This window comes from Penicillium cosmopolitanum (assembly GCF_028827165.1).
Source record: "Penicillium cosmopolitanum strain IBT 29677 chromosome Unknown utg000011l:1.0-3548175.0:1.0-3550911.0, whole genome shotgun sequence".
Taxonomy (NCBI): domain Eukaryota; kingdom Fungi; phylum Ascomycota; class Eurotiomycetes; order Eurotiales; family Aspergillaceae; genus Penicillium; species Penicillium cosmopolitanum.
Genome location: NW_026622681.1, coordinates 1,247,262 through 1,269,899, shown reverse-complemented (window position 1 = coordinate 1,269,899; position 22,638 = coordinate 1,247,262). Strand labels below are relative to the sequence as shown.

Genomic DNA, 22,638 nt, shown 5'->3' with positions numbered 1-22,638 from the left:
CTTCGCGTGTGACGTTCTCCTGGTCTCCTCCTTTGCCTCGACTGTGTTCTCGATGCTATGAACCTGTCGAATTCGCCCCATGGTCACATCAGGAGGAGGCAGAAGTGGAGGAAGCTGTTCAATCAATTGACCCTGATTCAATCTGTATGAAATTGAGACTCTTGGATCGTGTGGTCCTCTGAAGTGGATGGGTCGTGTGGTCCCCAACAAACCGCCAGAGGCGAAGAGAGGGGTCTTCCTGAAAGCAACCACCCTAGTGTGTTTCATGGACGTATCTTGCAGCCTATTCTTCGTCGTCATACTATACTTCTCACCAGTACGGAGCATGAATGTGAAGGTTTTCTCGTTCATACCACCTTCCTTGATCAGGGAAATACTTTGGTGCAACCCAAGCCAAGCCATTTCACGCAAGTTGGCGCCATCCAATATAAACTAAAGTTTCTGTGTGTCAAGTGTATCAAAAGAACCAAGTGAACGAATTTTCATGCCAGCATCCTCCATGAAATTCTCTCGCAGCAAAGTCCCTTGTGCCCGAGGGCTGAAAGAAAGATCTATATGAAGAAAATGCTGATCCGTGATACTAAGAAAGACCTTCTAGTACCTGATAAACCATTCTAGATCTTGAATATTTACAGTGAAGACCAGAGTACTGCCTCAAACACCCACGGCCCATCACTTTTTGCCTTTCTTCTTCCCCTTTTCAGGAATCGACGATTCCTCTCGCCGAAAGCCCCCCCTTGACCAAAGCATCACGACCAACATCATTAATAAGTCGGAACCGCGCCGGTCCCAAATGGATACCACCGTACCAGCGCGACACGACAACAAGCACATTCCAAACATCCATCAGCTGCATAACATGTAGTAGTCGACCCCCTGCAGCAGTTTCCCCATCGTCGTCGTAATCCTGCACAACAGTCTCTCCAGGCTCTGAGCCTGTGGCACCTCCTTCTTTCTTTTGCTTAATACGCCAAGCAGATATATTGTGTGATGCCACTGCGACCTTTTTATCCGTAGCCGTTAGATGATCCAGGAATGCCTGCGCCTGCGCAAGATCCTTTACCTGGACGGCTCTGGCCAGGAAGACAGATTTCTTCTCCGTCACAACGTCGGAAAGAATCCAATCGGGTGGGCTGTCAAGTCCAAAAGCGTCCTTTAATGAGAGGGCCGCAAATTCTTCATTCGAGATGGTGATTTCTTCATCGAGTTTATCGTTTGAATTTGAAGATTGTCCGGCTGACGTTGACTCTGTCGTTCCGGATAGTTGTTCGCTTTCCTTATTCCCTCCAATATTGAGTTCTGGAAATACTTCCACCGCTTCACTAATCACATCAAACAAACAGACCGCACCGGGCTGCCATGTCCGCTGTACAATATCTTCCAACACATCAACCGCAATCTTGCCCTCCCCACGCGCTGCAGTCGATGCAGTCCCAAGGATATACGGCTGGGTCTCAGGGTATGAAGCTCCAAACCCAAGCAGAAAGGAAAGATGCGGTTGGCCAGGGAGCTGGAGTGTCACCGTCGTTTGTGCGGGGTCATTTGAGGAGGAGCCGCCGCTGCCCAGGTCTAGCGTGCTGGTGGAGGTGCTCGCCGCGCGGCTTATTGTGATCGTGTCAGGCTCGTATATGGCATTTATAGCCTCGACTTCTTCGGCAAGGTCCCGGTTCGGCAGGTCGTCCAGCTGTGACATTGCGCCCGCATGTTCTGTTGGAGAAGATAGAATTGGGACTGCGGAGTTAATTCTGTTTTCCCCACCTTTGTTTTCCATCAGGCACTCAGGCAGCAATTCTCCATGCACCGAAGGTTTCTAGAAGAATTCCCTCCAGGGTCCCCAAGGCATAAAAGTACACTTCAAGCATTTTGACAGGGTTGATTTGCTTTTTCTATCGGAATGATATGACTAATTTCCATTCTACTAGTTCTTTATATGCACCGTGACTATACAAGACCCCTCTTCAAATGGGCCGCAGCAAGCTCCACAACCGCCCTCGCAGTCGCAGTCTGGCGTATTGGTTCAAGCATCACATAATCATGAATCTGCCCGTCAGCCCTCAAGATCGAAGTATCGACCCCATTTTTCTGCAAGCGTAATCCAAATGCTTCGCCCTCGCCAATGAGCGGATCTGCGCCAGAAAGAAACAGCGTCGTAGGCGGGAACTGGGCTAGCTCTTCATCGGACGAAAAGCTCAGCGGCGAGGTGAGCGAGTTACACCTATCCGGTTTATTGGGTATAAAGGCATCGATCATCCAGTCCATCGTGCGCTCCGTGAGAGATATGGTCCCTCCTTGAAAGTCTTGTAAGTTGTGCTCTTTTGATGGGTGTCCGTTACCGGGTAGAAGAGGACTAGGTGGGCGATTTTCAGGGGGAGATTATTTCTCTGGGAGAGGTGGACCATTGCGATGGCCATGTGGCCTGGGGATTTTATGTCAGATGTCTCTTATGTGTGAGGAAATATGGGCAGAGATGAAGGGGGACTTGCCACCAGCACTGTCGCCTGCAAAGGACATGGTCTCTGTTTTCAGGTGGTGCATGTCGCCATGCTCGACCATATATTTGAGTACGGCAAATGACTCTTCGAATTGACTTGGGTACTGCTTCTCTGGCGCGGGAGAAAAGTGTGGGAATATCACTGCGGCCCCCGTCTGGCGGGAAAGGTCTTCCATTAAAGAGCCGAATGCACTGGGGCTATACAGGAAATGTGATTGTTAGAATACATAGGCAGTTCCATTTGGTGGGAGGCAATACGCACCTCCCAGGATCCAACCGCCACCATGAGTATAGAAGATGGACGGTATATCACGATTGGCATTTTCAGGTCGAAAGATGACCGTCTTCACTGAGCCAGACCCGAGTGGAACATCGATGTAATCTTGGGCTATATCGGGGGCGGGGACATGCTTTTGAAGAGTTTCCAGAACCTGTCGTGCATCCGATGGTGTTTTCTCGTAAAGTGGCTGGCCTTTGGCGAGTTCGCCAACGAAGTTTCGGTTGATGAGGTCCAGTGCGAGGGTCATTCTGGCGTGTATTCCAGTGTTATCTAATAGATAGGTGGTATCAATGCGGTATTAATGAGCTTATCTATCTAAATGGAGACTTATAGATATTCTTTTATTTATATTAGAGCGAGACGTCATAGTATACAGTCGCCTCGATCGCCATCCGCGGTCTGGGCTTGGACGGACTTGTGGCGTTCCCGCCGCCACCTCGCTACTAGTATACAACACTGCTGCAACCCCATGTTTTTGAATACAAAATCGAGTTTACATAATTGGAGAGCCATTATTGTTATACTAGATGTTTCCTACTCCAATTTTCAGTTTGGTGCGTTGGATTTCGAAGGAAATTACTACGAGTACTATTTTTTCTCGTGATGTATATATTTCTACTAAGGTTAGTATACCACCTATGCACAGGACACCCTCACTTGATCCACCAGAACTTGAACTTGAACAAACCCTAGTGAATTATTACCTAGGTACCTAATAGTAGATGTTATGAGTCTAGCCCACCTGTTCGCTTTATATATCCATCTTTAGGGAATATTACTTTATTTCAAAGTTGAGTGTTGTCAGCAACTTGAAGGTACCGCCCCTGGGGCCGCGACAGGGTGGAGGTTCTTCGAGCTTGAAGCTTTAAATTTATTTTCATATCAAATAAATAAAAATTTGAAAGAGTCATTCATTAATTCGTAATGATTGATCGCACACTACTCTAAGTTTGATTTCTTAGCAGTTGGTACCAACAAAGTTGATCGCAGACCCCAATTGCAGATTCTGCATGACGACAGCATCATCTTCATCCAATCCATCTAGGTTCTTGCGCTGCCAGAAAGACCGGAAGCCCTCCACCAATCTCCTGGTAAATGGAGCCACATCCTCTGCATCCATCGGAGCGAAAGCAATGCGGATATACTTGTGCGCGGATTCAGCAGACTTGGGCGTCGAGGCAAACATACTACCCGGGCCAACTAGGCACACATGCGGCTTCTTTGTGAGATGGATCCAGAGGGCTTTCGATAGTTTCTCAGAACTGTATTGCGACCGGAGTGGGTGTGAGTCGAAAAGGATCTCCACCCATGCGAACATACCGCCCTTTGGCCAGACGAAGTCGTACATCTGGACTCGGTCGACTACCTCCCAATTATCCATGTTATCAGATTCCATGTCCTGAAACTCCGCGTTCTGGTGAAAAAGAAACCTATTCTCTTCTAAGATTGTGCACATCGATTGCATCCTTCTTTCGTAGCCGCTCCTCAATCCCTCAAGCCAGCGGACCCAGCCGTCCATCTGCCACCCATTACCATCTGGCCTCTTTGAGACACGAGCTTCATTCTCGCTGGGCTGTTTTCCCATAAGAGTCTCTGCAACTACAGACTGGACAAATCCGGATGGTTGTTGGGTTGTCACCTCTGTGATGCGAGCTAGGCGTTCGATGAAAGCGGGCTGCGCTGTGATCCAGCCAAGCCGACTACCCGGAGCGATTGTCTTGGAAAAGGTATCTAGTCTGATTACTCGGCCCTCGGTATCAATTGATAGATAAGAAGGGACGAGGGAGTCCAGAAAAGCGTAACCTGACGACCTGCCTTGTGCATTATAATTTCGATTGTATGGAGTCTGTTGTACTGTGGCCCCACGGTAACGTGCTTCCATTTCGTAGGCGGAGGGAAATTGGAGGTTCCAGTATGGATCATCTTCGACGATTATCACATCGTACTTCTGGCATAGAGCGTAGATTTCTTTCCGGCGTTCGATGGATAGGGTGCCTCCAGTTGGATTTTGACCAATGCTGTTACCCGCGGTTAGCATTATTTCTTGCTTTTGCAGTCGATTGGCATGTAAACGGTGGATCTCACGTCACGGTGTATATGATGTGTGGTCGACGACCTCGTCGAAAGTCCCAGTTTTCCAGTACATCTTGTAGACCTCCCTTACCAGCAGCACACATTCCCTGTCCATCCATTGCGACGCCGATGACATTCAAACCTCGAGGTCGAGCAGTCTGAATGGCATTCATGTAGGCAAACTCCTCGCATAAGACACCTTGACGCTGTTGGATCCAGTCCCGGTCGGGATTCCAGACATTGGTCAAGAGCTCGATTGCCTTTGAGAAGCCATCGGTATTTCCGCAGGAGAGGATGATCTCAGGTCCTCCCTCGTAGGGCACATTGGGGTGAAGATGGTCTTTTACGAATGCCCGGAGGAACGAGAACAACGGCGGGTATCCTTCAGCGGTGCCATACTGTAGAGCCGTCGTTAAATCGATACGACGAGAGGGGTCGGTAATTTGGACTTCCTTGGGAACGGTCACTCGGTCCGATTTGGCGTCATCCTTGTTGGAAGGGTGCAATCGTTGCGGTCGGGCGACAGTTGCTTCGAGAGTATCGTAGGGGAAATAGGAAGGATGTGGCAATCCTAGAAGAATATTAGCGGGTGCGAATCGGAGGATTTATTTTAGGACCAGGGATGATACCGCCAGCGAAATTAGCAATGTTGGGAATCAGGAAATACTTGTAAAAGTCCTTGATTTTGCTGAGGTTTCGATTCTTGGTGGCATAGGAGAAGTGGTGGGACAAGTCCAAAGGTGGAACTGTCATGGCTGTCATGATGGTCGATCGCTGCAGCTCAACGGTCATGCAGGTGGTCCGTTGAATTGGATGGAGATGGGGAAAATGGCTACATAAGGTACCATATGGCCTTGACCGACTAGTTTACTACTACACCTATTTAATTACCCCAAATAATTTTGATTTCTAATCTCGCCATTCATCCCCGCTCTCTCTAACCGGGGGAGTCCGTGTGCTTGATAAGCGGACCGTTTTACGTCCCGCCCGCCGAATCATGGTGGAACTTGGAATCCTGTAATCGTGCAATCCTGAGAGGTTAAAAGTGATATCTGGTACCGATCATGGAGTCTGCGAATTATACCCTAGATTGATAAGGCCGTTGGGGTAGGGTTGCCGAGTCCACCTGGATATCCCATAAGCTATACGAGCATGGAGCATCGATCATCGGTCCTTGCGGGGGTGGGATAGGATGGGATAGGATGGGATAGGATGTGTGTTGCACGGTCCTGCATTAGTGCCCGGCGTTGTTTTGAGTTTGACAATTGTGTTCAGTCCTGTGCCCTGAGTGTATAGAAGGAAGAGTGAAGGCATAAGGAGGAACAGGAACAGGAAGCTAAAATAAATACAAGAGGAATATTGAAGTCCCGTGATTGGCTGTCACGGGGGATTGCTGCCTTGTTGCCTGGTCGCCCCCCAGTCTCAATTCAACGCTGGCACTTCTTTCTCTTGTCTCCTCTCTCTTCTTTCTCCTCTCCGCAATCACTCATTCTCTTTTTGGTCTCATGATATCTTCTATCCATTCTTCAACTTCGATCTTTTAACCCCCCCTTGCATCTTGGGTTCATGGCTGGCGTTCCTGGTGATCTTCAGCTTAAAAAACCCACTTTGGAGATCTCCACCTGACTAGCGCGCCGACCGCTCCGGCCCCCGACATTATAGGCCTTGAGTCCTGGACATTCATTCGACTCTCTCGGTCTTCATCCTTCTCCGTTCTCTTGATACTCCCTCCCAGCCATGATTGGGGAAGGTCGTGATGAGGCTGCCCGCCTCTATGTGCCCCCGCTCCTTGAGGATGATGACCGAATCGCTGATCCCGACACTTCCGAAGATCTCCCGCCGCCTGATGTCGAGTCCGGGAGCCCACTGCCTATTTGGCTGCAGGAGTCCTCCAAGTCCTTCCGCTGGGGCTGGGTGCCCTTGCCCCTTCGAAAGGCCGGTCGCTCGGTTGCACACTGGATCAAGGGCCCTGACCCGCCGCACATGCTCCTTTTGAAACCGCTGTTTCCGCGTATCCAGGAATTGCCGGTCCAATATCTTGACCGCTTCTTCCCAAAGCGCAAACAAAAAGGTTTACTTCTGGGCTTGTTATACCTCTCTTGGTTTCTGCCGTGGTTCCTCGTTCTACTTCACTCGCGATCATCCGGTTATATCGAGGGATACGGCCAGCTGCAGACTCTATCGTGTACAACAAACCTCTGGTATGTATTGATAACGAGCCCGAGGCGATCTATATTTGTATACCTCAAACTAACCCCGAAATAATGTAGGCAATTTGATAATAGGTGTGGCCTGAATGGAAATGACTGCCGTCCCTTTTCCGAATCAACAATTGCTTTCCGATGCCCCGCCAATTGCCGCGATGCGAAGTTACTGAAGCCTCATGTCGTTGGAAATCAAACAGTCAATTACCGAGGACTGGTTATCGGAGGGCCATCTCCCCAGTCACCGGATACGGCGATCTATCGGGCTGACAGCTTTGTCTGTCAAGCAGCCATTCACGCTGGAGCCATCTCAAACGACGGTGGCTGTGGTGTTGCAAAGCTGGAAGGCGCTGCGCACTCCTTCCCATCAGTGAAGCAGCATGGGATCAAGTCGATAGCCTTTCCGTCCACTTTCCCAAAGTCATTCAGCTTCCTTCACCCGTCTTCGTCGCAAGCAAACTGCCCATCGGATCCGCGCTGGCCGCTTCTCGGTGTTACGGCTGCAGCTGTTGGGGTTCTCTGGCTGTTCTGCACATCGCCACCAATTCTTTTCTTCAGCACCTTCTTTATGGTGTTTTGCCATACGGGGCTGGTCGCCGACCCTCCCTCGTATCCCTATCTGGCCGACCTCGTATCCACGCTTTTGTCTCGACTGCTGCCCGCTTCATTCGTTGTTTACGTGCTATACAAGTTTTGTGCAGCCCCCCCTGCTGAGGCCAATCAGCTCCCCTATATACCAGCTGTCTAAGCTATTCCTATACCTGCCTGCACTTTTCATCGGTGCTTTGAACAACTATACCTTCGCACGGTTGATCCCGCTTCAGCGCCTGACCCCCATGGATATCCAACAACAACCAGGGGCTAAGCTTGCATTGGCATTGGTCATTCCAACTGTTCTCACCATCATTCTTACCCAGGCGTGGCAGATCCGTCAGGGTGGACTGCTGCCTCGCTACTTGAAGATATATGGTACGATGGTCCTGATTATCATCATCCTTCTTCCACTCCCTGGTCTTCGGCTCCGAATCCATCATTACATCCTCGCCATCCTACTCCTGCCAGGTACTGCTTTCCCGACACGCCCTTCGTTAGTTTATTCAGGTCTGCTTCTTGGTTTGTTTATCAACGGTGTTGCCCGGTGGGGATTTGCCTCCATTATCGAGACCCCGGCCGCGCTTGGAGAACTTGCTCCAGGGCGTAGTGGACATGGCTGGTGGGGTACTGCGTATCCTAACATCACGAACAACTCTGTTGATATCTCTTTGCCCAAAGCTGGCCTTGGTGATCCCCATTACGGGAACGGCAACATAACCTTCCATTTGTGGGAGCCCGAGCGAATGGCGAAACTTGATGTGGATGGTATTTCGGTGTTGCTTAATGACGTGGAGCGCTGGCGTGGCTATATTGACGAAGACAAGCACGGTGAATTTACCTGGCACCGTCATGGTCACGATGGTCTGGAACTGCGGCAGTTGTCCCTGCTTGAGGGCGATGAAGATTCTTCTGAAATTGAGATACAATCTGGCCTTCTTCGAGACAGTGACTCCGATGATGACGACCCGATGGATATTTTCTTTCGGTTTGCTTTCCTGCGGGGCGGAGAGGCGGGCTCCTATGGGCCCACTGGTGTCTGGAGCAGCAATGGATCTTGGATCTCTCCGGACCCTCCGAAACAGTAGAGGAGGTGCTTTGCTTTCGTTCTTTGATTTATTCCTTGGTTATTTCATTTCGCCACTCTGCCGGATAGAATATTATACAATTGGTGGTAGAGGTGCTGGACGCGCTACCTGTGCAAGTGGGTGGGCGAATTGGATTCACTACTCTCGTTTACGAACCGATATGCCGAACGAAGATACCATGACACTAGAAATCAACAATTTGGACTCCCTGTATATACTTGATAGCCTGAAATTGTATACGTCTTTTATTATTTTCATCACTGCCAGTGTTCATTGCAACCTCGCGGTAGACCTCACGTGACAGCACAGCCCGGAGTCCAGGCAGACACCGGCGCCGCCCGCTTGCGCTTGCGCTTGTTCACTCCGAGTCCTCCACCTGAACAGCAGCACTCTTCCTCTGGCAGAAACCTGGAAAAAACTCATATTCCACTTGTGGTAACTCAATCCTGCCATGGAGCCCGCGGACTCCGACCGCGAGGTGCCGAGTTCCTTAGCCCAACGAGCGGTATGTACTCCACTTCCCCGGCCGGAGGGGGATTTGGCGGAACTTGAACGAATACATAATTGGTTTGAAATGAGATTGCAGCTGACTGTGCATGCATGATTCAATTAGTGTGACCAATGTCGCACTCGAAAGGTGAGCCTTTTATATAATACGAATCAAAATCGCATGAGTATTTAACATTCCCCTTAGATTCGATGCGACAAGCGCTCTCCCTGCTCCAATTGTCGCAGCGCGAATATTGCCTGTCGATCGACTGGCGAGGGCCAGAAGCAGCACGAACCCCGGCGTCGTGTGCTAATTTCCAGCCAATAGTGCGTAACTTGATCTCTTTAGCGCACTGGACAATAAGATTCTAATATTTAATTCAGTGAGAAAAAGATCGATATGATCGAAGAGCGCCTTGGGGGCATGGAAGGAGCTTTGCGCGAGCTTTTGACCACATCACGACAGCAGGCATCCTTATCAACCCCGAAGCTTCATAGGAATTCACCAGCACCCCCCAGGCAAAATAAACGACCACGATCTGCAGCAAAACCCGACCATGTAGAGTCAAAGGGCCCCAATTACAGATCCAACGCGGCTATCGAGCAGCATGACTCGAATTCTGGATTCGAAGGTGGCTCCTCCCTGTCTGCTCATTCGGCATATGCGAGAGAGTTTCTTGAATCAGCCGTATCGCATGGGACCCCAGAGATGTTTGCAAGCCCAAAGATCAGCGAAGCACTTGCGTCGCTGAAGCACATTGTCGATATGCAGAATAGGAGACGAGATGGTGATGACCAGAAAAGCTCCGACTATAGTCATGATAGCCGACTAGGTGTCCGGTGTGATATCCATGACCTGGAAATGCCACCTCTGCCGATTGTTTTGGAGGTCGTCCGGGCAGCTAAAGGTATGAGCATACTCGATCGGATCCGATGATCCTATATCGAAACTGACATTTTGTAGCAAATCCACCGTCTTCTTTTGCTGGTTGGATCCCCTTCTTCACAATTGATTACTTTGTTGAAAAGTGCCAGGGGGTTTATTTTGCCACTGATGATTATGCGGAGACCACTTTCATCATAACGAATTTTGGCCTCTATACCATTTTTATGGAATACCAAAACACTGGAATTGGTCAAATTAGCAAAGATGAGTATCGCTACTATATTCAGCTGTGCAAAGACAATCTTGAGGCCGCGCTTGCCAATCTGAACATCTTAATGCCTGCCACCTTTGATTCTATTGTCGCGCTAGCCCTTGGTGTAAGTTTTGCGATTAATATCAGGTCCTCATGGGTAACAAGGCTGACAAATACAGGCGATCCATGGAATTGAAATATCAAAACCATCTGTAGGCTGGACTTTGGCCTCAACGGCCATCCATATGGCCCAAACTCTTGGATATCATCGCCTGTCATCAATGGAGAATGAGCCAGAAGAAGTCCAAGATCAAAGGCAGAGTCTCTTCTGGTCGATAGACACCGTTTTGAATACATTGTCTTTGCGATTAGGCAGAGGATCCGTGGTCCAGGACTACGACATCACGATACCTTCACCATTGGCCTCTATGTCACGCGCTGAGCCCTGGGGACCGGTTTCTGCTCTTTGGTGTAAACAAGCCGCCATTCAGAATCGGATGTACACTATGCTGTATAGTCCTGCAGCATTAAAACGCCCTGAGAGGGAGCGAGTTTCCCATGCACGTCGATTGGCTGAAGAGCTTCTGTCGAGTGTGATTGAGCCTTTCAATGTACGCTTTATGTTTTCCGAGGCCATTTGCAACTACTGACCTTTTTATTATAGAATTTCGTCGCTAATGGAGCCAATTTCTCCGAGATTGACAAGATATATGTGCGCTCAGACGAAGTCAGTCGGTACGCAACCTTGACTTTGATATATCGAGCCATCCCAGTCCCGCCCGAATCTGATTCGGGCTTAACATTCATACCGGAATGTATCGAGTCGGCTCGAGCGGCTTTAGAGGCTCACCAGCTATGCATGTCTGACTTGAAGGAGACGGACGAGATGATGCGAATCTCCTACCTACACTGGTATGCCCCGAAGACTTAACAACACTAGGTTTACTCCTATGACTAACTTGACAACTCGACAGGGCCGTATTTCTATCTCCATTTATACCTTTCATCGTCATTTTCTGCCATGTAATTGCAACCTCCGACCAAAAGGATCTATCCCGCCTTGAAGACTTCATCGCCTCTCTCCGCCCTCTTTGCCGCTTCTCCCAGTCAGTCGACCGACTACACGGCCTGTGCTCAGTGCTTGGCTCAGTAGCCCGGCTATACATAGAAGCCAAAAGCCGAGATCAAGCCGGCGAAGACCAGAGCCTTGCATCCGTCGGGCAAGAATTTGACGCATACCTGAGTGCCCTGGGTCTGGCACCAGGAAACCTGGCCCCGAGTGCCCAGACATATTACCAAGCTGATGGTACGCCAATGCAAATGAGCGGTCCGGATACTTCTCAGCAAGGTCTCGGGCTATCTACGCCAGCGTTCGAACAGCAGACTGAAGGGTCGATGTCCATCGCCGAAATGTCCCAGGCAGCACAACTGGGCAATTGGTTCTCGAGCAATCAGCATATGCTGGGATTGCTCGAGGAAGATATCTTTCAGGTTATGCCGAACTCCTAACTACTGCCCCGAAACAGCCTTCGGGGTCTCTTCATTTCCAGAAAATACTATATAAGGGGTCGTTCATTGGCCGTTCAGCCATGCGCCCCGTCTGTACAATACTTTTTGCCACGCAGTGCATAATACAAAAACCCAGTCTTCACTTTCTATTATTATAAATGACCGACCTTATTGTATCCACAATGCTCTTTGGGAAAATGGCACAGGAGCCAAGACATCTCCACCATGCGTCAATTATTTTACTTGTCTACGAGTGACATAGCGTCATTCTGACATATGTGGTAGCTTTGATTGCGGGGATAGAGAATTGGGGGCCATTGAAGGCGTAATTACACATCCTGAGAAATGAAAATCGATCATACAAATAGCATGTATTCAGTGGCGAATGTTCTCATTAAGGAAGAGCTTCTAGGATAACTCAACCGTTACGCTAGTAGTTATAGACTTGGATACCACGACTGTAAGGTAGTAAATGCTAGTATGCTCGTAGAAAGGCCATCATGTAGGCATAGAATGGACCCTGAATCCGATCGTTCGTGCTGACAGCAGATCATGTTATTCAGCCCCCAGATGCTTCTCCTGGTGCTTACTAGCAGTGGGGCGGCCCCAAAGATCAGAGACGACCCCTGCTATTCTGGGGGATCGACACTCGGAGGCACACTACAAGAGATTGAAACAGGCTGCGATCTCCTGATATTTGGGGGCTATTGGCAATTACTGGTCAAATTCTTTCGTAGTCCTTGCCAAGAGTTGTGGCTTTTTTTGCAGCCTCTATACTTTGTCATTTGGGTGACATTGAAAGCGTCACTTTTCAGGATCTCCAGATAACTCTACTTCAATGAGGATATTCTGGGGCGGGTGGCTAACATGATTGGTGTGCGCGAAGTGTTAGTTTTGGCCAAGGCATTGTCTTCAGGGTCCAATTTTCAAGGTATTTAAGATCTCTGAAAGACGGACCTTTCGAATAACACAACAACCTTCTCTATTGCCTTCAGGCCTGATTTAAATTTCAATCTCAATACATCTCATCCACCAAACCATTCACCATGCACTTCTCAACGGCCTCGTTTATTCTTGCCAGTATCCCTGCAGTCCTCGCAGCCCCCACCGCCCAACAAAAGCGCGGAGATACCTGCACCCTTATGGGTACCGAGGGCATCAGCCAATCTACCTGTGGAGGAGTGGTAAACTGCATTGCTGCCACCGGAAGCCTGCAACTGCAGTGTACAAATGGTGTTAAGTGGGACAACAACAAGCAGGAGCCCATTAAGCAAACAATCAAGGCATCAGACTCCGGTCTCGACCATGACATTGACTGGGATCAGCAGTGGATGACTGGTGGTTATAAGTGGTGCAATGCTGCATACAATGGCGGCGATAAGATTGATGGAAAGGTTGATGACCCCAAGGTTTCGGGCATGTTTGGTGAGACTGATCAGAGCTATACCTGTGGTGTCACCTTTGATATTTGAGGCAGCTTTGTGAAGATGATGCTAGGGGGTTGGAAGTGGACGGATGAAGCGGAAGGGGAACTTGAAGGAGTAGATGTAAACATCCCGCTTGATTGTATTTATTGAGTACTAGATTGCCATGACTATTCTCTATTTTATTGTTTTTTGTCGATCGAACTATTCATTTTCCTTACTCATAAGGTTATCTACTTCAATCAATATGACCCCGTCATCATCAAATATGCTGGTTGGCATGTTGGCAAATATCGACCTAGTATGATCCAGCCCTTCTAGAAGACAGATATTGTTTTACATTTGATTAAGAACAAGACTCAATTATCCGGATTGTCTTACCTCGCTCTCTGAATAATACGGCAATGAAGATGTCGGGAAACTAGTTGGGTTGTACATTTCTTGTCTGAGTCTCCTGACCCACGTAGTACTAGTACGCATTTATCAGGTCACTTATTAGAAGAGCTGGTCTAGGTGCCGGTTGATCAATACACGACGATTAATAAAATCGGGATGGATTGACGAGCCAGCAATACATATTCAATCAAAAAGCCTAGTGCAAAGATGAGTTAGAGTGTATAGAAAACGAGCCCCGGAACTTGTCTCTAATTTCTTCATACTGGTATTTTTTCGGGAGAGTTCCTGTCGCTCAATACCCATCTGGAATTCGTACAACCCTCGGCATTCTTTTTTCGGACGCTTAAATACTCAGCAAGTGGACAGGCCAATCTACTGTAACCTTGGAATACTCTGACATGAAAGGATAAAAGGCTGGCTCTAATCCTCCTAATGTTGATCTAACATCCCCATCGACCTGTTCTATAAACAAAAAAAAGAATTCTACAGTCAGTCTAGCAACCATTCACAAGAGAATCATTAGATAACTCATAAGTATTATTCAGTCAAACGTTTCTCTCAATGCTCCTAGGTCATACACTCGTCATCATCACTCTCTGGCTAGTCGCCATCACATTATCTACCCCTACAAACATCACCTCGGGATGGGCCACTTTCTACGATGACGAACACTGTTCCGTAAATCCAGGAATAGCAGTCAGTATGACCAACCCAGGATGTCTAAACGAGTCTGGTAGGAGGTCATTCCATATGCGCAAAACAGACCACAGACAATATTGGTTAATTGTCAGCCCGACCCAAAATTGCCCCTGCCAATCCTATTGCAGAACTCTCTATAACCGAAGAGACGGACCTTGTGTCAAGCTGGAGGGTGACACGATTGGATTATCATACCGCTTTCTTGCCGATGAATACCGAATTTGTAATCCAAATAATTGTTGAAGAGGGCAGATTGTTTTCTATGTATTACTCTTCCAATCAAAGAGCATATTCAATAAGCTTCATTGTACCTCGTGGTGCGACAACAGACACTTTCTATCACACAAGCTAACTATACGCCAACGTAAATTTTCGTATTTGTCTGCTTTGATTAACACTTTCTTTTTCAACTTCAATTTATGTGTGTTAATCTGAGCGCGACTAAATTCACTGTGCACATATCTTGTGTGCCACAACCCTTGGAGAGAGACGAAAAATCAGGTTACTCGATGACTCTTAGTACAAGCTTCTCATGTTAGTTTATTTTCATTTGAAGATGCGGATATACTATATTAAAAATGATCTATTGGAGCATGTAAGTTATCCATTTAACATTTAGTAGCCATCTGATCTTTGGCCGATTGAAGGTTGAGGGATTTCTTTAGATAGGGGGTTGGCTACATCGAGACCTGGCCGCATGACCACCTGCCTTTAAAGCAGAGGATCAACGCCCCAAACAAACGCCGATCGCCTCTAAAACCATAATTCCGGACAGCGCCCGGGAGTGGGTTTAAACTGGAGGACATATTACTCCTTAGAGAAGGTGTTTTGCTCCAGGATTGTTATGCATAAAGAGTACTAGTACTTGTAGCCTTCTCTATTTTTGATAAGAAGGAAATGGAACGGAGATGAAACGGTCGGGTTTTCCTAACGTGGCACGTTACGGTACCTTGCAGATCCTCTCGTGATGAAGGCAGCTCAAACTATGTAAATCCTTGCACTGAATGTATACGGAGTACGGAGTATTGGATGGCATTTTACAGGCCAGCGAGTTGGAGAGACGCGAATCCACGATCTCCGAGCGGAACTCATCGGCTCCTGCTGTCAACCGGAGGACATACATATGAACGCATAGGTGGACTTATGAAAGGACGAACCGGACTTCGATAGAACTTCGTGAAAAAAAAAATTTGGTCTCCACCCTGCACTGTTCAACTACGCAACAGCGCTATGCAGATTTTTGCAGATTTTTCCGTCCTGTTTCAGTTCCTTCAAAAGACCATAGCAAAAGGGAAAGAACTGATAAAAAAAATGTAAAGAAATACCCCTCAAATAACTCGGCAAACATGCATATTTCAGCCCGATGATCAGACAGACTATTAAGTAAAGGAAATTGCGAGTAGGCCACTCCGCTTCTCACCCTATGACGTGGTGCGACAAAATCACTCACTCTTTCAATCCCCTCCACTCCATACTATACTAAGTGGAGGCTAAACGCTAGCCGCCCCTACATTAGGCTCCTTTTTTCGAGGCCACACTTGTACGGAATCGGCTCTTTTCCGAGTAGAAAGGGCATTTGAGGGCGTGAGTGGTTAATCAGGGCTGGTGAAGCGCCTCTTTGGCGGGTCGGACCCGCCCGGCGATGATGTTACGAACCGGATATCTCAATCGACACTGTTTGACCTAGGTTTGAAGGACATCCTGTTTGAGTGTCACGCCGCAGATAGTATGGGGCTACCGTTAGATGGCCAGTAGAGATGCTCTGGTGTAGTCGTGTGGGTATGGGGGAAGAGACGACTAAAAAGGCACCCTCCATCCTGCATCTGGTTAATACTTTCGTCTTCTTTCTTCCCCTTCCTCTTCCCAATTCACCTTTCCCCTTCTATCCCACCTCGCCTTTTCACCTTCCATTCTCTTTCGAGGCAGCGCCTTGATAACAAGTTTTTGGGTGCTTTGGATCACCCGGGGCATTCGCCAACATTCGCCAATTGTTTATAAGGCACAACGAAGAATCATTCATACAGATCGCATTCTATAATTGTCCTTGCTGTCACGTACGAATCGTCAAATATATACCGTGCAGCCTACCGAACCCTAGCGACATTCAAAGAATCATTCCCTTGCGAAATTAACGACACCCAATTGCGACTCGAACCGATACTGTACCAACAGCGACCATCACTTATACCCCCGCAGCAGTATAGACATCACCCCCAGCCCCAATTCCGAGTCGATTGAACCAACCACTCCCACATGCAACAAGTGGTCTGAACTCAACAAATAACAGCGTCCTGTGCAACTATCCTACTATATTCCCTTGCGCCAATTCGATTGATTTAAGCAGAACCAGGGCAACAAACCGCCACCATGGGAGAATTTGACCTAGAAAAAACAGCAAGCGTCAAGCCTGCCTCGAGCAGCAATGAGTCCGGCTTGATCGATACTGATGCCTCCCGTCTTGCTGAGATGGGCTATACCCAGGACCTGAACCGCAATTTCTCAATTCTTTCTTTGATTGGAATTGCCTTCTGTATGTCTAACTCGTGGTTCGGTATCTCTGCCTCCATGATTACGGGAATCAATTCGGGAGGAACTACGCTCATCATTTACGGCCTGCTCTGGATCACCATTGTCTCATTGGCTGTGGGATCCTCCCTTGCTGAGCTTGCCAGTGCTATGCCCAATGCTGGAGGTCAGTACTTCTGGGCTCACGAGCTGGCCCCGCGGAAATGGGCTCGCTTTGCTTCATATCTTACCGGCTGGTTCGGTTATGCAGGTGCTATTTTCGCGTGTTCCAGCGTCGTTTTGGGTCTGGGACAGGCTACTGTTGGCATGTGGAAGCTTGGACACCCCGATTTGTAGGCATATAATGATTTCTTTCTGCTTTTGACTCTAGTATCGCTAATACTCTCTTGCAGTGAGATCGAGTCATGGCACATCGTTGTGGCCTATCAGCTGATTAACTTCTTCTGCTTCCTCTTCAACTGTCTTGGCAAATCCCTGCCTGCAGTTGCCAAAATGACTCTCTACATCTCCCTCATCAGCTACTTCGTTATCCTGGTGACAGTCCCCGCCTGTGCCCGTCCCCACGCCAGCGCCGAGTTCGTCTTCGGCCACTTCAGCAACACGACAGGATGGAAGTCGGACGGCATGGCCTTCATCGTTGGCCTCATCAACCCGAACTGGATCTTCGCCTGTCTCGACTCCGCAACTCATCTCGCCGAGGAAGTTCCTCAACCCGAGAAGAACATCCCCATCGCCATCATGGCCACTGTTGGAATTGGCTTCGTTACCTCGTGGACCTACTGCATCTCCATGTTTTTCGGCATCAAGGACCTGGACTCTCTAGTCAACTCCAGCACTGGCGTTCCCATCTTGGAGCTTTACTATCAAGCCCTGAACAACAAGGCCGGCGCGATTGTGCTCGAGACCCTGCTAGTAGTCACCGGTATGGGCTGCCAGATCGCTTGCCACACCTGGCAGTCGCGCCTGTGCTGGGCTTTCGCGCGCGACCGCGGTCTGCCCGGTCACAAGTGGTTGTCTCAGGTTAACAAGACTCTGGACGTGCCTCTGGTAGCACACTCGGTTAGTTGCTTCATCGTCGGTGCCCTGGGCCTCTTGTACCTTGGCTCGTCAACTGCATTCAATAGTATGATGACTGCCTGCATCTCCCTTCTCTACGTGTCCTATGCGATCCCTGTTATCTGCCTATGGTACCAGGGTCGCAACAACATCCAGCACGGCCCCTTCTGGTTGGGCAAGCTGGGTGCTGCCGCCAATATCCTCACTATCATCTGGACGATCTTCTGTCTGATCATGTACTCGTTCCCATCGTCGATGCCGGCGAAGACGTCGAACATGAATTATGTGTGCGTTGTGTATTTTGTTGTGGTTGTCATCATGCTGGTGGATTGGTTTGCTCGCGGACGTCGATCGTTCAAGAGCGACAGCATGGGCGAGAAGATGGAGGTGAAGGTTGAGGATTCTGCCAGTGAAGGAGTGGGTGATTTGAGACTTTGACAGCTAGATGCTGGACATTTCATTATCGCTATATACCATTGTGTTTGATATTTAGATGCATTTGCATAGCAGGAGTTTAGCAAACCTTTATTTCGAAAAAATACACGGAATCTACCTGGTATTACATTACAGTCTTGATGTTTTCCAAATCCTTGATTAATTTGCTCCTCAACGGGCGGTGCGACCTAGTTTCTACCTAGGTAGTAGTATCTAGAAGTCTATGTTCTATGTTGATATGTATTGTATTGCCGGGTTGCCCCTGAAATCATTACTACTCTCTGATTGAACCTTTGAAGCCAACCTCCAAAATACAGGTATCATTTACTGAGATATCATAAAATGCCTGCAATATTGTCTTCTCAATGGACCGAGCATAAATATTACTAGTAATCCATGGATATCCATTGATGTTGTGTATAAATACATAGTAGGTACTATCGTAGGCAGAGGGTGGTCCAAATGGCGATGTGCACTACAGTATGTGTCCCACTGGCACTGACCTCTATCAGCAACTTTAGTCCAAATTCCTTTTTTTCCAGAACAAATCTTTTTTTTTTTTGACTATCTCTGTGATTTCTGTTACCCCTACCTTTCTCAATCCATTACCCCTGGGAAACTGAATGGTATCTCCACCATTTGATTCCATTACCCCTTCAAAATCGAATTTGATTTCTATTACCCCTACCTTTCTCAATCCATTACCCCTACCTTTCTGATTCCATTACCCCTACAATACTCCCAGTGGGCCCTGATTAAAGTTGGCCGCCGGTCGGTGAAACCGGCTCTCCAATCGGAGGGCCAATGTGACCCGCGTCCAGTTGGAGTTCCACCCTGCGTCGGCCAAAAGACTCAATCACAGCCAACCATGCGCAATGCGATCTCAATTTTTCTGTCTCGGTCTAATCACAGTCTAGTAGAGTGGTTCCTAGAAGTTGGAGAACGAGGAAAAGCAAAAGCAAAAGCAAAATAAAAACTAGGGCGGTCCAGAAGAAAAATCTCTGATCCAACGTCATTCCCTCCCCCGCAATCCGCCGATTGAACCGATCTTCGTTTTTGGAGGGGCTCCAAGAGGTTAAGCTCGGCGTTTAGCATACGAGATACCGACTGCACAGCTCTGAGCTTCAAAGAACCCTGCCAATCTTGATATCAACGGATTACGACGTGGTCTTGACTCGTGGTTCTATACTCAACTGCGCTACCTTCTGCATACTACACACTCACAATGGCTGCGCCTACAACCTCGCTCCCTCTGAGGGACTTGGCAGACGAGGAGTCTGTGCAAGAGTCAAGAGTACTTATTATCATGACCGGAGGAACCATCTGCATGCAACAGTCACCATCCGGCTTTGTTCCCGCCAGAGGATTCCAGGAGAAGTGTATGGCTCGGGTGCCTTGCTTTAACGATGCCTCCATTCACACGGCGATGGACGTAGTGACCAAACCGTCGGGTGATGTCACAGCACACCCCAGTCTACGAACTCCAATTACCAGATACGGCCGCCAGGTGCGGTACACGGTCTACGAATTCGAAGAGTTGCTGGACAGCAGCTCCATCGACGCCAAGGGATGGGCGGAGATCGCGCAAACCGTTTTCCAAAACTACGAACTCTTCGACGGCTTCGTCATTCTGCACGGCACTGACAGTCTCGCATACACCTGCTCGGCACTGAGCTTCATGCTGCAGAACTTGGGTAAACCCGTCGTACTTACAGGATCCCAGGCGCCGATGCTGGAGCTCCAGAATGATGCAACGGATAACCTGCTCGGCTCGCTCGTCGTGGCCGGTCACTTTATGATTCCGGAGGTCTGCCTCTACTTTAATAACAAGCTCTTCCGAGGAAATCGCACCACCAAGGTGGCTGCGAGTGACTTTGCCGCGTTCAACGCGCCGAACTTACCCCCACTCGCCGTGACCACTTCGATGCGCACCAATGTGAATTGGGATATGGTGCATCGACCCACCAGTCTAGAGCACTTCAGTATCCAAACAAATCTCGACACCGCCCACGTTGCCTGCCTGCGCATCTTCCCGGGTATCAAGCCGGAGATGGTGGATGCCGTGCTCCGGCTGGACGGTCTGCGTGGTCTTGTGTTGGAGACATTTGGGGCTGGAAATGCCCCATCTGGTCAGGATAATGCCATGATCAATGTGCTGGCCAGCGCCATCAAGCGGGGCATCGTGATTGTCAACATCACCCAGTGTAAGTGCCCTTTGATGTCATACGAGTGCTTTATACATTTCACATAGATGTGCATCCACATACTCACACCTTCTGCTCCACTAGGTCTCACGGGTAGTGTCAGCCCTGTCTATGCTACCGGCATGTCTCTGTCTCGGGCCGGTGTCGTCGCCGGACTCGACATGACAACCGAAGGTGCCTTGACGAAACTCGCTTATCTACTCGCACTGCCGGATTCCTCTCCGGAAACCGTGACAAAGTACATGTCGATTTCCCTACGAGGTGAACTGACGGAATCCTCCATGCCGGTATTCCGTCATCCAGACGGGCCCCTTCCCGAGCGGGTGCAGACCCTCACCGCGATGGCTTACGCCATCGCTCATGGCGATCTCGAGCGCGTTCAAGATATCATGAAGATTGAGCATCATTGGCTGCTCAACGATGAGGATTACTCGGGCAACACACCTATTGTGAGTTTAAACTTTAGAAATACCCGTCGCTATCACGATAACTGTCAAGGAAATAATCCCATGCTAATATCATCCAGCATGTTGCATCGACGGCACCTTCCGTCTCAATCCTTCACTTCCTGCTGTCGCAAGGCGGGTCGGTCCATCTACGGAATCGCGCCGGACGTACCCCGCTGTTCCTGGCCGCCAACGCAGGACTCTCGGAGCATGTACTACTTCTGCGCAAGTCCGGTGCGCACCTGCATTCGGATGAGCGACCGGCGGCAGAACTACTAGCTCGACGACGACCTGGCGTCTGGGGATTGGCGGGCATTGACCCCAGAGAAAACAGTCAGCGTGAACTGGATGAGGATATGAGGGGTGGTGTAGGTGTAGGTGTTGGGGTTGGGGATGGTGGCGGCGACGGGTGGAATCGGGCGATGGCTGGGTCAGCACCGTGAAGTCGGATGCTTGATCGCATTATTTTTTAGGAGATGCTCGCATGCTCACATGCCCCTTTTCTCATCCAACCTTCCCGCATCAACGAAAGAAAGAAGCCATGTTCCTGGCAAATCGCCATGGCCGGGTTCGCACATCATGGTCTAGAATAAGCGCACCGATCACGCCAGCACGGAGGGACACCATTGGGTGAGGGATTCTGCTTCCGCGGAGATCGGGCCTTGCCGCCGGGGGGGGGCTCGAGGGGGCTCGAGAGGCCCCAACCATCCGAATAGTGGGGAAATGTCTGCGATAAGGACTGAGGCTGCTGTCTGGACGTAGTTCAAGGTGGTCGGTGGTCGGTGGTCTGTGTGTGTGTGTGATCTGTGATCTGTCCGGGGTCACGCCTTGCTTGTGTCGGACTCGGCAAGTTGGCGCCATTGATGGCCTCATCGATTAGTAGTACTCGTACCCCGTATACTACCTCAAATGGAGTATACATTGCAGTGGCGTCTATAATTTCTTTTTCTTATTCTTGGGGTAGATTAGATGGTAATGGTAGTCTGTACGGAGTACTCCGTACATATACGAATAATCAATGCTGTGTGATGGGTGTCAACATTAAGCGGTGACTGTCAAAGGACCTGCTCAAAGTAGAATAGCAAATCCCGACGTTAGCCCTGGCTAAGCTTGCCACGAAGAAGTCTGGTGATCTGGTGATGCCCCCTGGCCAGTACCCATTACCCCGTGGCTTTTGTCAAATTGGAGGCGCAGGAATCCACCTGGAACCACGTGAGACCGCCCCTGGCAGATTGTTGGTCGGGATGCTGCGGGATTTTCGCATTGAACCTCGTCAGTGTCTCCATGTCTTTGCCATGTCAATCATGGCCAGGCAATCCAGGCGGCTTGGCATAGCTTAAAGGGTAGCCGGTAATGTGCGCCTATCAGGCTGGAACCCGACGGGTGGCCAGGATGATCCCGTTGAGCTGAAGCGAGACTGGAGCGAAACTGGAGCGAACTGGAGCCGACTGGAGGCCGATTTACGTAAAGGAAATCCCCAAGGCGTGCGCGATGGTGTCATGGTAGGTGCGTGGAAGATGGGTACAGAATAGAGATGTGGGAAGGAGAGGGAGTATGAGTAGAGGAGTAGATAGGTGGTGGTTTACAG

General features: G+C 49.2%; 8 protein-coding genes across 8 annotated transcripts; 5 read left to right on the top strand and 3 right to left on the bottom strand.

Moving 5' to 3' along the window:
- Positions 1-700: 700 nt before the first annotated feature.
- On the bottom strand, positions 701-1,693 carry N7509_011962 (IMPACT family protein; the record flags this gene model as incomplete). Its single annotated transcript, XM_056636599.1, has 1 exon — positions 701-1,693. The coding sequence occupies one exon, from the start codon at positions 1,691-1,693 to the stop codon at positions 701-703; it is 993 nt and encodes a 330-aa protein (XP_056482629.1).
- Positions 1,694-1,941: 248 nt separating this feature from the next.
- N7509_011961 (alpha/beta hydrolase) lies at positions 1,942-3,018 on the bottom strand (the record flags this gene model as incomplete). The annotated part of the gene is made up of 3 exons (XM_056636598.1): positions 1,942-2,312; positions 2,487-2,689; positions 2,750-3,018. The coding sequence occupies 3 exons, from the start codon at positions 3,016-3,018 to the stop codon at positions 1,942-1,944; spliced, it is 843 nt and encodes a 280-aa protein (XP_056482628.1).
- A 711-nt stretch (positions 3,019-3,729) lies between these two features.
- N7509_011960 (putative aromatic amino acid aminotransferase) lies at positions 3,730-5,606 on the bottom strand (the record flags this gene model as incomplete). Its single annotated transcript, XM_056636597.1, has 3 exons — positions 3,730-4,789; positions 4,857-5,415; positions 5,474-5,606. The coding sequence occupies 3 exons, from the start codon at positions 5,604-5,606 to the stop codon at positions 3,730-3,732; spliced, it is 1,752 nt and encodes a 583-aa protein (XP_056482627.1).
- Positions 5,607-6,581: 975 nt separating this feature from the next.
- Positions 6,582-8,727, top strand: N7509_011959 (LCCL domain-containing protein; the record flags this gene model as incomplete). Its single annotated transcript, XM_056636596.1, has 3 exons — positions 6,582-7,045; positions 7,115-7,727; positions 7,789-8,727. 3 exons carry the CDS (start codon positions 6,582-6,584, stop codon positions 8,725-8,727), a joined length of 2,016 nt encoding a protein of 671 aa, XP_056482626.1.
- A 451-nt stretch (positions 8,728-9,178) lies between these two features.
- On the top strand, positions 9,179-11,864 carry N7509_011958 (uncharacterized protein; the record flags this gene model as incomplete). The annotated part of the gene is made up of 7 exons (XM_056636595.1): positions 9,179-9,232; positions 9,422-9,543; positions 9,601-10,124; positions 10,181-10,479; positions 10,535-10,966; positions 11,020-11,267; positions 11,330-11,864. The coding sequence occupies 7 exons, from the start codon at positions 9,179-9,181 to the stop codon at positions 11,862-11,864; spliced, it is 2,214 nt and encodes a 737-aa protein (XP_056482625.1).
- A 1,046-nt stretch (positions 11,865-12,910) lies between these two features.
- N7509_011957 (uncharacterized protein) lies at positions 12,911-13,336 on the top strand (the record flags this gene model as incomplete). Its single annotated transcript, XM_056636594.1, has 1 exon — positions 12,911-13,336. The coding sequence occupies one exon, from the start codon at positions 12,911-12,913 to the stop codon at positions 13,334-13,336; it is 426 nt and encodes a 141-aa protein (XP_056482624.1).
- A 3,414-nt stretch (positions 13,337-16,750) lies between these two features.
- Positions 16,751-18,403, top strand: N7509_011956 (putative choline transport protein Ctr; the record flags this gene model as incomplete). The annotated part of the gene is made up of 2 exons (XM_056636593.1): positions 16,751-17,241; positions 17,302-18,403. The coding sequence occupies 2 exons, from the start codon at positions 16,751-16,753 to the stop codon at positions 18,401-18,403; spliced, it is 1,593 nt and encodes a 530-aa protein (XP_056482623.1).
- Positions 18,404-19,625: 1,222 nt separating this feature from the next.
- N7509_011955 (putative lysophospholipase) lies at positions 19,626-21,493 on the top strand (the record flags this gene model as incomplete). Its single annotated transcript, XM_056636592.1, has 3 exons — positions 19,626-20,604; positions 20,689-21,053; positions 21,131-21,493. The coding sequence occupies 3 exons, from the start codon at positions 19,626-19,628 to the stop codon at positions 21,491-21,493; spliced, it is 1,707 nt and encodes a 568-aa protein (XP_056482622.1).
- Positions 21,494-22,638: the final 1,145 nt, after the last annotated feature.